This window comes from Podarcis melisellensis, assembly GCF_964234715.1.
Source record: "Podarcis melisellensis genome assembly, chromosome: 6".
Classification (NCBI taxonomy): domain Eukaryota; kingdom Metazoa; phylum Chordata; class Lepidosauria; order Squamata; family Lacertidae; genus Podarcis; species Podarcis melisellensis.
Window position 1 is genome coordinate 19,436,462 of NC_138538.1, and position 15,998 is coordinate 19,452,459.

Sequence of the window (15,998 nt, forward strand, 5' to 3'; positions counted from 1 at the left end):
TATTAATATTGAATAGAAACTGAAGTCTTTATTTGCAATACTGTGTTAATTGGGTTTGTGTCAGGAAAGTGACATTCTGCCTTGTTTTGTGCCACAACACTGTTTGGGAAGCAAATTTTAAGTTCTTCAAATATGATTAGGGCCACTATTTTTTTTTTTTAATGGTGGTTCTGAATCTCAGATAAAATGGTGCATCAGATAAATCATCATTTTCAATTATTATTGCTCCCTCCTGGAACTGGTGTTGCATTTGAGAAAAAGCTATGCTATACATCTCTCTCTAGATTTATCTTCCCATCAGAGGTGTCTCTGGAGAAATGTACTCAAGATCCTTTTTTTACTGGCACAGTCCCAGGAGCAATTAAAGGCTTCCCTATACAGCAGACTCCCAACAGGAGAGAGCTCTGGAGTGTTTAGATACTGTAGTTATAGCAGAGAGCAAAATAACATATCCTCTTGTAAGTAGAGGAAACCCAGGCTTGACTATTGTGTTTTGAGTTGTCCATATAAAAAAATCCTTCCTGCCTTTCACTCATGAAATGAATCTTCAGTATCCTGCCGAGCAGGGAATAAGATATGGAGTATACCTTGAATAGAATCCCATGAGACTTGATGTTTTGTTTAAGACAGCCATGTTTAACAGCTTGCCTGGTAGCCATAGGCAACCAGGAATTCCATGCATACAAGTATGTGGAATTCATTGCAGGCAACTAAGCAGGTGGAGGAGGGTCAAATCTCTCTATCCCTCCTTTTGTCAGTTCACGTAATTGCTGTGCTAGCTATGCTAGCTTAGCTGCAGAGGAATGAAATCCCATTTCTCTATGGCCATCATATTAACCAAGCAGGTTTGCAGTGGATTGGCAGAGGAGGTATCTGCTTGAGATAAGGCTTTTTTACTAGCCTTCTTGAGAGGCAAGTAGCCTGTGTTTACATGCTGGCTGTGGAGGAGTGAGATTCCTTAATACTTCAGCCAACATTGAAATACAGCCTGTTAGGCTACTAAACATGTTTTGCATGTTTTTAATTTTGTGGGTTTATTTAAAGTCTAGTTTAAAAGCTTACAGCCCACATAGTGAACAGACTGATGGTTTGTTAAAAATATATTAGTTGCTGGCCACATGACCTGGAAAGCTGTCTGTGGACGAACGTCAGCTCCCTTGGCCTGAAGCGAGATGAGCACCGCACCCCATAGTCACATTTGACCGGACTTAATCAACCAGCTGTTATTTACCTTACCCTTACCTTTTGCTAGTTGAAAGTATGAATGGGGGCTGCAGTAGTCAGTGGGCTAGCTCTTGGCAAAACTCTCGTCCACTTTCCATGGCCTCTTATTCCTTATCTACCTGTCATTTCCATATGGAAACATAACTTTCCAACTTGATATAGGCAAGCTTTATTCACCCCACCCACTCAAAAGGTAAATAGCAAAATGTATAATATGAATTCACCAAGGTTGCCTTAGCCAGGATGCCTAGCTGCACCCCAGATCCTCCTGTTTGAGTTATTGTCACTCTGTGCTTTAGAAAAGTCAAAAATGGTGCAAGCAAAACCTATCCCAAAGGGAGAGTACTTGGAGAGAGGTTAGTAGGAGTATCATTGTGCTGAACATTGGCATACTGGGCAGAAACAATATGAGGTTCCCAAAAGTCCAGCACAATGCAAGATACTAACAACTTAATTTTTTTATTATAGAACATTTATAGTCTGCCTTTTTACATACTTAAAACAAAATAATAATATAGCATGAAAAAATTTACTGCCTTTTTTGGCGATCACTTATAGCCGAGAAAGATTATGTTCCATGAACATGGTATAACATAGTATATACATGAACATGTAGTATAACTGAACATCTGTAGATAGAAGTCAGCTAAAGTATTAGGTCTAACTTTTTTAAAAAATCTAACCACGCAAATTGATAACATATCTGTTTTTTTAATTTCTTAACTAGATGGCAGAAAAAGGGCAGGGAAAAGGAAAGCGATCTCAGAGTTTGGGACATGGTCAGAGAATGCTCTGTGGATTCAGGGAAGGGTAGTGGTGACCACAAATAATGGCTGATTACTGAGCCAAAACCAAAATGTGTAGAGTCTTCAGCAGCATCTTGAAAATATGTGTAATTTAGCTTTGGAGGGTTTCCAGTTGCACCTTTCAGTATACACTAGACAGCTATTTTTAGATTCCAGAATTCTTGGCACCATATATAGAGGGGAAGATTTGGCCAGTTGTCACTGGCATCAGAAGGGACCAAAACTGGAAGAATTTTCTTAACTGATGTACAGCCTTTTAATGAAAAGTTCAGTGGAAAAAGCTAGGGCTGAATTCATGAGGATTTACTTAGTTGATTTATTTTCTCTCTCTAAACAAGTTGTGGACAAGCGGAGTCACTTAACGTGTGTGTTATGAAAAGTTGATGTCAAATGTGAGGTCCTAAAACTGTTTAAATGCCTTTTGCCAAGGTTTCATGCTTGTAAGGAACACAATTGTAGACTTTGGGCTACATTGCCATTTACAAAGCTGCTGATGGTTCTAGAAATGCATCATAAATACATTCCAAAGGTGGTGTTTGCAGTGTTAAATTGCCCTGTATCATAGTATACCTGTCCTTGGCTCCTTGTTGCACATGCAGTGGCTTGCACGCTGTTGATTGTTCATTCCTCGTTGAAGCTGATTATCAGCACTGAGTCTTCCTTTGAAACGGTATATAAAATGTAGTCTAAGTACATGTCAATAGCTAATCACTAAGATCTTTAGGGCAAGGAAGTCATAGCACTACAACAAGAGAGGAAAGATCACTAGTTCAAGTTTCACCATCACCATAAATTAATTATGGCCTTAGGCAAGCCACTTACTGTTACAGTTTCAGACCCCTTCTCCTAATATGTAACTTGGTTATACTCACAATAGTTTGCAGGGTCTAATAATAGATTACTTGAAGTATTTCTGTAAACCCAATTCCAGGAACCATGGAGATTTCATGATGTAAAAACAATCAATACTAAGTTAGGCTACAATGAAACCACCTTTAGAACATTTCCCTGACAGGAACAACTTAGAAGTATACCGTAGTTTTTGATCTGGGAAGCTGTCTACACACCTACTGCCCCATCAGGGCCTAAACATGCAAGTGCTAAATACCAACTCTAAGCTGACTTCTGTGTGCGTTAACACATTCCTTTAGCCAGAAATGTAATGGCTTGTCAAGTAAGACTGGGAGGGTAGCGAGAAATCCAGAGCTGAAGGCAATTCTTTAGATAGAGTAGTATATCGGAAAACACAATTTCAGTGTCCCAGCTACATTTGAGTTTAAGCATAAATAGCATAAACAAGAAGTCCCTGACCAGCAATATATTGAATGTGGGAAACAATGCATTTTCACTGTTACTCAGATAAAGAAGCTCTGTTGGATGCTTTAGGAATTGGGTTTCATGTCCCACAGCCATAGTAAAGATGGTGTGCACTGAGAGAAGTGAAAAGACCCTCTGAAGCACACGGAGAAGGGAGAAGCCCCATTTAAGGGTTCTGAGTGCTCTTTTCCCCTGAAGTTTTTCCACTACGTCCCTCACACCTTTGGCCAATTATTGAGACAGAAATGTGAAGTGCAGCCAGAATCCAAATGGGAAATGTAAACAGAATGGTGTGATATGCTTAACTAGGCAAAGGCCTTGCTGCCTCTCTGTCCACAGCCCTGTGTTTCTCAGTGTTTTTCTGACTCATGGCCCACTGCCAGAGTCCACATTAATAATGTACGGCTTTTTTATGTCGCTGCCTTCCCAGCATCCCCTTCAGCTGCTGAGTCAGAGAAGATTGTTACAGCAGCAGCCTCCAGAGCAGCAGAAAGCAATGAAATCCTCCTGCAGTGCTGTTGTGCTGTCATCTGTTATGCACATCTGCTCTGCAGGAAAGTCTTTGCTAAAGATGTCCTGGTTTGAAAAGCTAAACAAGAATGGGATTGTTTCACCAGTTTGTAACTGAAGAATGTATTGTACATCTAAAGTGGATGATCTTAGTTTAAGATTTCCATCTAGTATATGCCTGAAGAGGGGAATGAGTTTATCTGCAGATTGCTGTTTTTTAAGAAATATTTGAAGCATAACTACATATGCCATCAACTACATTCTTTTTCCTCTGTGTCTGGTTCATTCAAGGTGATAAGAGATATCACTTTGCAGTTGAAAATGACTAAGTGATTAAAATTTTTAAGGATTTCAGACAGCCCCTGCTTGATGCTCTGGAGGCTCACACAAGAGTGCTGAGGCCATCTTTAAACTGCTTACGAACAGTGAAGGGGCTTTGAAGGCATTGCAGGTTCTCAAGTGTCCGACTGCCAGCTGGCTGCCTGGTGTCTGAAAACTTTGCATAAAGGATTGTGAGGTGTGTGTTGCTCTGCCCACATGTCAGATTTGATCCACAAGGCTGATCCTGCCAAGGATCTGGCTCATGGAGCCAAAGAGGTTCCCCACCTCCATTTTAAAGTATTCTTCATTTTATACCATTTTTTAAAAATCTGTTTTATCTGCAATAATATATAACCAATGCATTAATATCCTGTCTATTATTTGTTCTTTAGCCTTATCTGATGAGTTCTGGCAGAAACTGCACATATGTATCAAATAGCATATCAAACAATGTCTTTCCTGTCAGTTTTACTAAATCAACATGATTGACTAATTATATTTCTTTTAGTGTGCCAGTAGTCGTTGACTAGGTTTAAGTGTTATATGCTTGCATGAATTCCGTACTGCTAGTAAAGATTACTTGGCTTACAAAACAGCTGTCATACATGGTTAAAAAAAAAACATTTTTGGCATAATGGCTACTCAAAGAGGGGAAAAACTGGTCTATATAGCAAAGGAAAAAACTTTAACTGAGGGCAGTGAGCAGTGACAATAAGCTCCCCAAATCATAAGCATGCAAGTTATAGAGATCTACTTAAGCCCATGTTATGTTGTTGTCTTTGCTTGTCTCATATGTGAATGTACAGTGGTATCTCAGTTCTAGAGCACAATTGGTTCCAGAAGACTATTCGGCTTCCGAGATGCTTGAAAACCAAGGTACCACTGTACCAGAAGAGAATAGGTAGATAGTTCCTGCTCTTATCAGCATTGATAAAATCACTTTCTACTAGTTTTCATCCTGGTGCTGCTGTATGAAAAGTTCGTTCTTGAGTGAGTGAATTGTCAACTGCTGTAGAAGTGCTAATATACTCTGTTGATTTGCAAGAGGAAGTTCCATATGACCATCCTGTGCAAAAGACAAGGCTATCTAGTTAGGAAAAGTGTCTTCACCCTCATTAGAGCCTTTTCTCACCAACACTTCCAAGTGTTGTGCACCTATGTGTTTGCTAGTAACTGCCCAGGTAGGAGAAGTGATTGACACTTTCCAATGTTACACCATTGAATTGGATTTGTGGCGCTGCAGGGGGGGGGTTGTGCTTGTTGGTGCAGCACTTTGGTTTTTTGGATGTTGAGCGATAGGCCAAGCTTTTTGTAAGCTTCTGCGGAGATATTTAGGATGGTTTGGAGGTCATCCTCTGAGTGCACACACACTACATTGTCATCAGCATATTGAAGCTCTATGATGGAAGTTACGGTAACCTTACGCTTTGCTTTCAGCCTATTCAAGTTAAAAGAGCTTTTCATCTGTTCGATATATGATTTCTACCCCGGTGGGTAGTTTCCCTTTGACAATGTGTAGGATTATGGCAATGAAAATAATAAATAGAGTTGGGGCGATAACACAACCCTGATCCCCGCTGTGAATGGTTCACTTTGAGAGCCATTGTTATCTGTAATAGTTTCTGTCATATTATCATGGAGGAGCTGAAGGATTGTGTTCCAAGTTGTTGGCACATAGTTTTGGGAACTCTGCCAATACTAAGTCTGTGCTGTATACCTTTTTCTTAAATATCTGTGCAATCATTGCTTGTTTTAGTAAGAACATTGCATCTTTTTGGTCGTATTTTATACATCCAATTTACAGTTGCAGGTCTCTAAAAGAAACCACAGTCAGATGCTCTAATCAATATTAGCTTACCCTGTTGCACTTAAGTTGAATATTTTATCCTATTTCAGCCTTTATTAGAATTTTTGTTTGCGATAATAGTTTGTCTGCTCAGCACTTTCTCCTTTGTGCCAATATACTGATAGCTTTCTCAGCTGTGGTTTTAGACACAAAAATTATCTGTGATTTTTTTTTTCATACCAGCAAAATGCGAGCTGGTGTAGTTATACACCTATAAGCGTATAAGTCAAGGGACTTAGTTGCGATCTAACAAGATTTAGGTGGATTAAGCTCTGAATTTAATCAAAGGATAAGCTCACAGCTTTACTTGAAATGAATCAACCTTCCTTACCATTCAAAAATAGCTTTCAGATAGTTGCCATGTGATGGCACGACTATGTTTTAATAAAGGAGGTAGGAAGGAAGGAGATGGCTTTGGGATTTAAAAATAATCTCAGTGGGTCAGTTTTCAAATAAAGGGACAAAGCACTGAGTGAAATCAGTGGTCTGCTTTGCTTAGTAGTGACTACCTTTTCTGGTCAATATGTTGTAAGTAAAGTCTAACATGCTATTTGTGTGTATATGTGCTTCTGGAACAAGAGTGCACACTTATTATTGCACTGGCTTAACTGAAACTGGTATAAGTTTCAGTGGTTTCCTGTACATAGGATTGCTATGTTAGTTAGGCAAAGGCTGCAGATAGGTTCATAGCCTTCAGGTATTTGAACTTTAGTTGTGTGGCTTGGTGAAAGCTGTATTCTAACCCTGTTCAAGGATTGTGGAGTTGCTTTGTTTAAATACACCTAGAGGTACTAGAATTGTAATTGGTTTGAAACCTGACACAGGCACACCTGGCCACTAAGGAGGTGGCTGTATGTAAATGGCAATCCCTTGAGAAAACAAGAGAGTTGAAAGCAATTAAAGCAGCCCCAAGCAAAGAAAATGAAATAAAGGCTCACTAACAGCTAGACAAATTAAAGTGTGTACTTTATGCAGCAAAAACTGACTCTAGGTAGGGAAGGGATTTAAATAATGCAGAGTAAAATACTAAATTCACCTTCCTAGACTGAACACAACAACAGTAAATTTGTCAATAATGTCTGAGCTCATTTTCTTATATAAGCAGTACAGCAGGTTCTGGTCCAGTAATAAAGCAAATCTCATTTTCCAAAGTGACTAGTGTTCAGAGGCAGATGGAAATAGCAGTTTTGAGAATCTTAATCCAGATTAAGATCCTGAGTTCATTCTTCCAAGCCCTGAGCGAGGACTTGCAACCATGAACATACTAGAATTTTTCTGGAGGCTATGTGTACTACATATGAAGAATTTGTTCTGTTTTGATTTCAGTAAGTTTTTTTAAAAAATAAAGGTAAATCACTACTGCTAACATGAATTATTGAGATAGCTTGTATATATTTTTTTTGTTTCCTTGCACCTATTTATTTAAATATTTTTAATGACTTTGTGTTTAAAAACCTTGCAAGAAAGCAGATACTTATTAAAAAGACAATCATTATGTGGATGTCATCTTCTTGACCAGATGTGGGATGAATATTCAGAACAGTAGAATTGGGTGCTATGTTTAGATTTATGTGATACTTGTCTGAGAGCAGCAGTTAATAGACTGTAACTTGTGGTTACATTTCCTTTTTAAATGTCATTTAAGCTGTGAACTATTTCTTGGGTAATGTGCTTTTAGGAAGGGGCTCCTGGCAAGTTTGGAATTTATTTTTCTGCGTCTTAAATATACTGCAAGATGCCTTGAGAAATTTGGTTATACAAAAGGAGTAAAAGTACCCTAAAACAAATGAGTGAGTGATTGAGTGAGTGAGTGAGTGAGTGACTAGGGAAGACCAAATAAGTATACAATATTTCTCTAGTATTTGTGTTCCAGTGTTAATATGTTGGGGATCTTCCAGTCAGCAACATTAAGGGCCTCTACTTTAACAGCTAGCTCCCAAATATTTGCAGACCAAAGATTTATTCAAAATAAAGTTTTGTGTATAGAAATGATATCCAAGATGTTGTAGTGCATGTCTGATCCTTGTCAATGAACTTCCAAGGTTTTGGCCGCATGTGTTCCTTTTAAGAGATTTCCAAGACACAGAAATTTCTAGAATTTACAGGCACTCTGTGCTTGGTGATTATTATGAGTAGAACATTTTACTTGTGCTGTGTCCATTCCTGCTACCCTCCTACCACTGACCACCGTCTGTTTTATAAATTTGTATTTTGGATAGGATGAGAGAAATGAAAAGGATAACATGTGCAATCCTTGGTAGCAGATTTAGAAATAGAAACATTGTTGAGTCATTTCAAGGATTTTCAGGAATATATATGTATGTTGCAATTGCATTCTGTTTACAGCAAATCCTCTTTTGATTCCTGAGACATGCCCCCCCCCTCCGGATACTAGTGATATTAACTCTCTGCTGGGTGAAAATCTCCAGACTCAATTCTAGGTTCTTTAGGACACAATTGTACCAGAAGCCAAACTTTTGTGCCCCCCTTGTCATTGGTGCTCAAACTGATTTTGTCAGTGAAGCAACCTTATTATGAGTCTTTTCTGTTTGTATTTAATCAAAGAGATCTTCTCCTCACTACAAATGTAGATTTTTAAATTTTCACTTAAGTATCTTAGGAATCTTTCTGAAACACCACGTCTTTCCTTGGATCAGCATCAGGTGGTTTAATCTTACTTGTAGTGTGATGAGGCTCTTTTTCTGTGACTTTGGCAGAGAGGTATGTGCCAAGTATGTGCCCTTGTACCCATGCAGTGTCAGGCGGTTCTCTCTCAGAGCTTGCACAACCTTACAAACAAGATAAAGTCTTATGCTTTATATTAACTCAATGAACCTTCCCACTTCCTTCGCAGAGCTTTTGGTGTGCTTGTCTCCAAGGCTGCTAATGAGGAAAGTTTACTTTCAGGCCTGGAATGGAAGCAGTCAGAACGGTCAAAAGCTGGTTACCAGATCTAAAGGTCCTTAAAATGTCTGCAGTATTCAGTAACTTACACAGTTACCTACAGACATAGTCAAATAACTTGCCTTATTGTTTGGCCCTTGACATTTCTTAGATTTTATATTAACCCATTTATTCAAAGAATTGCTAAAATGCCATCTGAAATGGCGCTTTTAAGATTCAAGGAAGCAAAAATCAGGCAATATGTTATTGAGTGAGATTTCTAATGGAGTGCTAATTACTCCAACTTCAAGCTCTTATGAAGATGCCTAGAAGCTACAGAACAACATTCTCTTCAGGCCCATTACATCGGTTTCTGCAGTCTGTATTAACTGTACCGTCTCAATTATAAGGGACAGGTCTACCCAACCTTTATATAAGCTTTGTTACATGTGTACTGTAACTTCTCAGTGGAGGAATATCCAAGTATCTCAGCTGAAGTAGTATGGTGCAGTGTGACATGGCTAGTGATGTTAAATTCTCAAGAATAATATTTTGGAGAATATTCTCGATTAATGAGAATATTAGAGAATTTTCATTTAAAATAGAATATTCATTTTAATGCATTGAAAATGATATAACGTTAATAACAATATTAATATATTTGAGTATGTCAATCTCTGGTAAATGGCACCTTGTACCATTGAATGGCACTGCAAAAACCAGTTACTGGCACTAAATAAAAATACAGAAAGGTCAACTGTTTAAATCAAGGCCACCTCACATGCTGTTACACATAATTATATAGGCCTAGGTACTTTAAGTGTATAAAGCATCAAAGCTTCTCTCTCTCTCTCTCTCTCTCTCTCTCTCTCTCTCTCTATATATATATATATATGTGTGTGTGTGTGTGTGTGTGTGTGTGTGTGTATTATATCACCATATGGCCAAGGGTATAGAATTGCTAAGAATAAGGTCACACCAAAATAGAAAAAAAGCCTATTACATATAGTTGAAATACATATGAAGTCAAATGTTCATCAAATTAAACGAATAGCATTTAAAAAACTAAAAACTAAAAAAAAAAGTTTTCTGTAGCTCACATTTCAGAACTGCCGATGGTGAATGATACAATGCCCAGTAATGTAACTGGATCAAAAAAACATTATTCATTACTTATGCTGGCAATATCACAGCTTGAGTTATTATTTACTAGATTTTTTAAATGTGCATTCTGGACAAAATTGAGCTTGATGGGTCATTGGTTTGAATCTGTAAATGGTAGCTTCCTATGTTCCAAATGAGAATGAAACACTTACCTATAACACTATAATTTCTACATTTTGCAGTGTATTTTGCACTACAGTTTTTTCCATATATGGTGTCTAATCTGTTTATATAGAGATGCTTTGAGACGCGTTCCCCACTGCCAGGCATGTTATGAAGTTAATTTGGCAACATCTAGAAAGTTGAAATTTGTTGTTTATATCCATCACAAGTTGGAATAATGTGACATTGTTATGGCTTCAAGTCTGAATTTCATGTCATAAGTGGACCTCAGAATAAGTGTACTGAGAAAGCAAGCCAATTTTATTAATTTGTTCCAAATACTTTCTACTGCATTTGCAGCATTCAGGGTGACTTACAAGAGTTGGATTTCTATAGGAAGTTAATTTACAATCAACAACCATAATAAACAGCAGTACAGTGGGACGTGGAATGGTGTAGGAGCTTTCACTTCTGCAATTGAAGTTTCCTCTGTGAGGAGTGGGATTTGTTGTGGCATGGGGCAGAGCAGTCTTCCACCTCTAGTTGCTGGAGTCCATCTGCCCAGCTCCACTTACACATCAATGTGCCTTCCTAAATAGCAGGCAGGAACTGCTACCAGCAGCATGCATAGCTGTGGTAGGCAGTGGAAACCACCTAAATAGGGTATTTGTGGGGCAAAGTTAGCCCAGGATCTACTGGATCCTGCACTGACCCTGCTGCTGTCACATGATGACAACAAGCCTGATACAAGCCTCTCCCTTGCATCAGTAAGAGCTGGTGCAGCAAATGGTTATTCCTCCCGACTTCTGCCCCAGTTGGCATGAGTGCTGGGGCTGCTGAAACAGCAATGACTACACTGCCCATCAAGCCTTGCAGTTGCCAGTCTGAGAGTCTGGTTGATCCCAGGGTCTGAAAATGGGACAAGTGACACGCACGTATGCATCTGCTTTATGCACAATTATATCAAAGGTCCATCTAGCACAGTACTGTCTATTTTGGGCAGTATCTCATTGTGGTTTTTGATTTTGCCCTCTCTTCTGAGATTCGTTTTAACCGGAGAAAGCAGAGAATAAACCCAGGGGCTTCCTGCATAGGAAAACACATTATCTACCACAGAGCAACAATGTCTTCTTCCTGTGGCAGACAGGACTACAGTGATACATTCTTGCAAGTGACTGACGTAACCACCATTTTCTAAATATTTTGTGTGCAAAACCTACCGTAATTGGATTGTGCTTCATAGTTGCTGAGAGTTTATCAGAACTTGAGACAAACTGCCATCTGATGACTGACTATGAAGAAATGTGGGTGCCATCAGAACCATTTCTAAAGACTGTGCACAAGTGTTTAATGTTTTGCATTTTTGTCAGCAACTATTTGTGTATGGAGTTGTAAAGATTTTTGTTTGTTAGCAGCTGGCAATCTACTGCCACTCAGCAGGCTAATCTTCTGCTTTTAGGTCTGCAGGGGCTCAGATGTCAAAATTTGCCACCACACTAAAATTGGATTGGATCTCATATTTACCCTTTTCAAAAATCCACCAGGCTAGATAAACCCATTAATCTGCATAATAATAATTTGTAATCTGTAGATAATCTCATTTATCAACTAGAGTATTTTCAAAGTATATAACATATGTGGAAATTATTCTGCTGAGTGCTTTTTGGAGGTAGCTGTTGCAAACCATTACATTCTGATGCATAAATGTGCAGTGGGAAAAACAACCCAGACCAGAAAAAATATTTTGCACATCCCATTTGCTATGATAATGTGGATATGCAGATTATTTTTGGAACTAAATATTTACATAATGGGTTTTGCTTCCCTTCCTTGTATGCATTTGCTGCACCCATCAGCTTAAACAAATATGAGAGTTATATGTAATTGTCTCTTGTCCTGACTCCTGAGAGGTACCAAGATTTGTGTGCTTCTTCAGGTTTGGACCCTTGTCCTGATATTTAAGCTATGATTATTTGGAAAAAAAAGTCTGTAATAGAAAAGTTTTTGTTGAGCCTTTTAGGAGCAGAAGTCCATACCCCTTAATGTATAGGTGCTTTAAAAAACAAACAAACAAACAAACAAACAAACAAACTTGTCTGAGCTTTTGAGAGAGTACAAATATTTTATAGATACCTAAATGGAATTGCTCTTTTTGGCTCTTCCTTATACATCATTAGATGGGACGCTGGTGGTGCTGTGGGTTAAACCACAGAGCCTAGGGCTTGCCCATCAGAAGGTCAGCGGTTTGAATCCCTGCAACAGGGTGAGCTCCCGTTGCTCGGTCTCAGCTCCTGCCAACCAGTTTGAAAGCACGTCAAAGTAGATAAATAGGTATGGCTCAGACGGGAAAGTAAATGGCATTTTTGTGCACTCCTCTGGTTTGACAGAAGCAGCTTAGTCATGCTGGCCACATGACCCGGAAGCTGTATGCCTGCTCCCTCGGCCCATAAAGCGAGATGAGCACCGCAACCCCAAAGTCGTCCGCGACTGGACCTAATGGTCAGGGGTCCCTTTACCTTTACCTATACATCATTACACCTGTACAGTACATCCTTCCTGACAGACTCTCTTGGGTGTTAGGAGCATCAGAGGAAGTCCTCTGGGTAGCTCTACTGCTCTCAGAAGTTGAGGAGTGGGGTTGATGCAGTAGAGGGAATTCTCTGTGGTATCTCCTAAGCTGTAAAACTCTTAAGTGACTTCTTTCCCCCTCTCTGGTTTAGTGGTGAACAATTTTATTGTGAAAATGAAATATATCATATAAGTGCCTCTAGGAAAATAACCTGCAAATTTTCAGAAGGATGTGGGTAGGGCTAGAGACTTCAGGTGACCTTTAGGCCCTCTAAAGCAGATGAATGTTTACCATGGATCTCATCTCATAGAAAGCTGCTTTATAGAAGTATCTGATCAAATTGAGCTGAACATTATGAAGTCCAGCTTTCTTTAACTCAACCAATCTAATGTGGCAGCTGTGAGTGAAAACCCTTTATTTACTTAGAGCATCTATACTGTAATTTTTAGCCAAGGTAAGGCTATAAATAACACAGCATGGAATCATTTTGATTAATATAATTAAGTGGAAATGCTGTTGTGAAAGAAGTACCGGTAGCTTGGTAAAGTTTATTCCTTGAAAAAATAAAAATAACTCGTGTCTGTATTCTGCTTAAGTGGAAATGCTGTACTTTCACCCCTGCTAAGCAGCATTTTAATGGGACTGAGTTTGTTTCTAAATACTGAATATTTGTGCTTGTCCATTCCTTGTTGCCAGGATGCCACTACCACTCTTTGTGTACTTTATACCATAATGCTAATTGTTGATTCAATTTATTTATAGTTGCCATATTCATGTGTTAGAGGAGTTCTTCTTCCCCCTTGGTTTACATGACTATAGAAACTACCCTGCAAGGTCTAAAAGATTTTAATAAGAAATGCAATTTTACTAAATTTCCACCATGGCTACCAGTGGCATTGTAAAAATGCATTAAAAGCAAGACAGATATCTGTGAGTTGGCCATTAAAAGCAAACTCAAATATTCTTTCAAAACGTCTGATGAAGGATAATGTCCGATTAAACAGAATATTCAAATATAGTTATTAAGAATATTTTGTGAACAAGCCCTGAATGCCTCCAGGAGCCCACCCAGTAATTTAGATTCATTATCTTCAACTTAAAGGAAGTTTTCAGGCAACACTGTTTGGATAATAGCTTGGCATTACTACTGGTTGAAATTTCTAGTAATTTGTTAGGTGTTTTTGTATGACAGCTGTTTTGGTGTATTTATCTGTACATCATCCACTGCCTAGCACAATTATATGTAGATTAGATGCCCTCCCTCCCTCCCTGCTGCTGATGAGATACTGGAGTAGAGGGTGCATGAGGAATGTTTTGGATCTGCCTTCTCAAAAAAGCATGTTGCAGAAGATTGTATCAGAATATTTTATCTGGGCTGTACCATGTCAGACTGCTCTCACATTATTGAATCTTCCTCCAAAGCCCACCCCCACTCCATCCATATAAAATTAACTTGTCTGGGAGAAGGCTATGTTAGAACTCTTTCCTTTAACATCTAGTTTTTTTGAACATATGGATATATTTATTTATTTTTTCATGGAAGAGCATTCATGTGAGTACCAGTCCTTTCCCATATGACCTAGTATGAAAGCTCAGCATAGAATTTTTTTTACCAACCACAAGCCTGCAACCTATGTGGGTGTTATGTGGGGATTGCATCTAAAGCCAAAAGTGTGTATAGTCAAAATACATTGGGTTCAAATGGCAGGTGAGATGGCCAAAGTATTTTTTTCCTGGATGGCCCCCTTTTAAATTTTTTTGCTAAGTACGTAAAGCTGAACGAGCACAAATTAAATGTGTGTAAGGTGTGGGCTTACTGTAGTTTGGAAAACTGTAGGCCTCTTGCACAGGATGGTTGACAAGAATCTTCCTGAGAAAGTGACTCCCTGCTTTCCTCTTATGAGCCGTGGCACAATCAAATGAATTTATTATCTATGAGCTTCCTCAGATCTAAATTGATGCAGTCTTTTCTTGCTGACTAACGATCTAGAGTCTAGCCCTTTGTGTGGTACTCTCTGATGTATGTGTTTAAGGCCAACATTGTGTTTATTTTTATTTGCAGGCCAACTTTTTAGTACTGCATCAAGTAAAAATCAAGGGCGTTTTCATACAGTTTTCATACATTAGTATCTGAAATACATGGTTCACTTTGTGTGTGTTGCATTAAATAACCTCAGTGTGAAAATAAGTATTGATCAGGGCTTTCACCCCACTGGACTTTTCCAATATGCAATAATTAGAACAATTTCTTCATACATTCTCCTTTGTAGTGTAAACTTGCAAGGAGCCTTTGTTTCTAAATAGGAGAGCCCTTCACTGAATAAAAACTTGGTGTTTTTTGTCAACTTGCATTGACATTGCACATTCTGCCTGGATGGAATTTATTTTCCACTTCTGTCAAAATAAAAGCAATGGCCTGGAGTTAACAAACTCTGTGCTTGAACACATCTGAAAAAATTCCAGTACTACTTATCTCCCTGCCTGCATAGCCTGTGGCAAAATGCGCATCTAGTCTTCACAGTTCACTACATAGTATGATTGTAAAGCATACCTAATTGATGTCTTTGGTGCCCTGTGTAGCATATGTGTGCTACCTTATTTCTCACTTCATGGCCCTAAAAAACTTCCTGCCCAGGGAGGCATGTTTAGCTAGTTTTGCCCATTTTCTAAAGGGTGAGAAGAGATGGACCTTCCTGCAGAGTATTGGCATTGCAGGTTGGCCCTTGTGGTCTATTCCTGCTTTCACTAATTTTATTAAATTTCTTCACCTCAAAGCACACAAACCTGTTCCAGTGCATGTGAGTTTAAGCAAAAACAAAACAAAAACCTCTATATATCACAAATCTAAAATACACAGCAATTGAGAAGCAATATACATAAGACACATTCTGTAGTGAGCAGTGGCAAAGAAATAATTTTTAAAAGATTTTAGAACTTGTCTTCTTTCTGTAAAAGGGCTGTGACTAATTTAACCTTCATTTTTCTTGCAGTGAACACCTACCTCTTCATGATGCAAGCCCAAGGCATCATGATTCGTGAAAACATGAGAACAATAGGAGCTCAGGTTTATGAACAGGTGGTCCGCAGTGCCTATGCCAAGAGGAACAGCAGTGGGAATGACTCAGGTATGTTTACTAAACCTTTCTCCTTAGGTAAAAAAGACCATCTCAGGTAGGAGTGGGGAACTTCCCTTTGTCTGACCTTATCCCAAGAAGCATTGAACAGCTTTTAGACACTGTAGACTGAAAGCTGTTGC

General features: G+C 38.8%; 1 protein-coding gene across 2 annotated transcripts in view; it reads left to right on the forward strand.

Annotated features, from left to right (window-relative positions):
- The window catches only part of B4GALT5 (beta-1,4-galactosyltransferase 5), a 49,109-nt gene that overhangs the window by 17,614 nt on the left and 15,497 nt on the right, over nt 1–15,998 (forward strand). For both annotated transcript variants that reach the window (XM_081917153.1, XM_081917152.1), the window contains exon 2: nt 15,733–15,867. In XM_081917153.1, the coding sequence (XP_081773279.1) occupies nt 15,733–15,867 (135 nt within the window). The remainder of the gene's footprint in view (nt 1–15,732; nt 15,868–15,998) is intronic.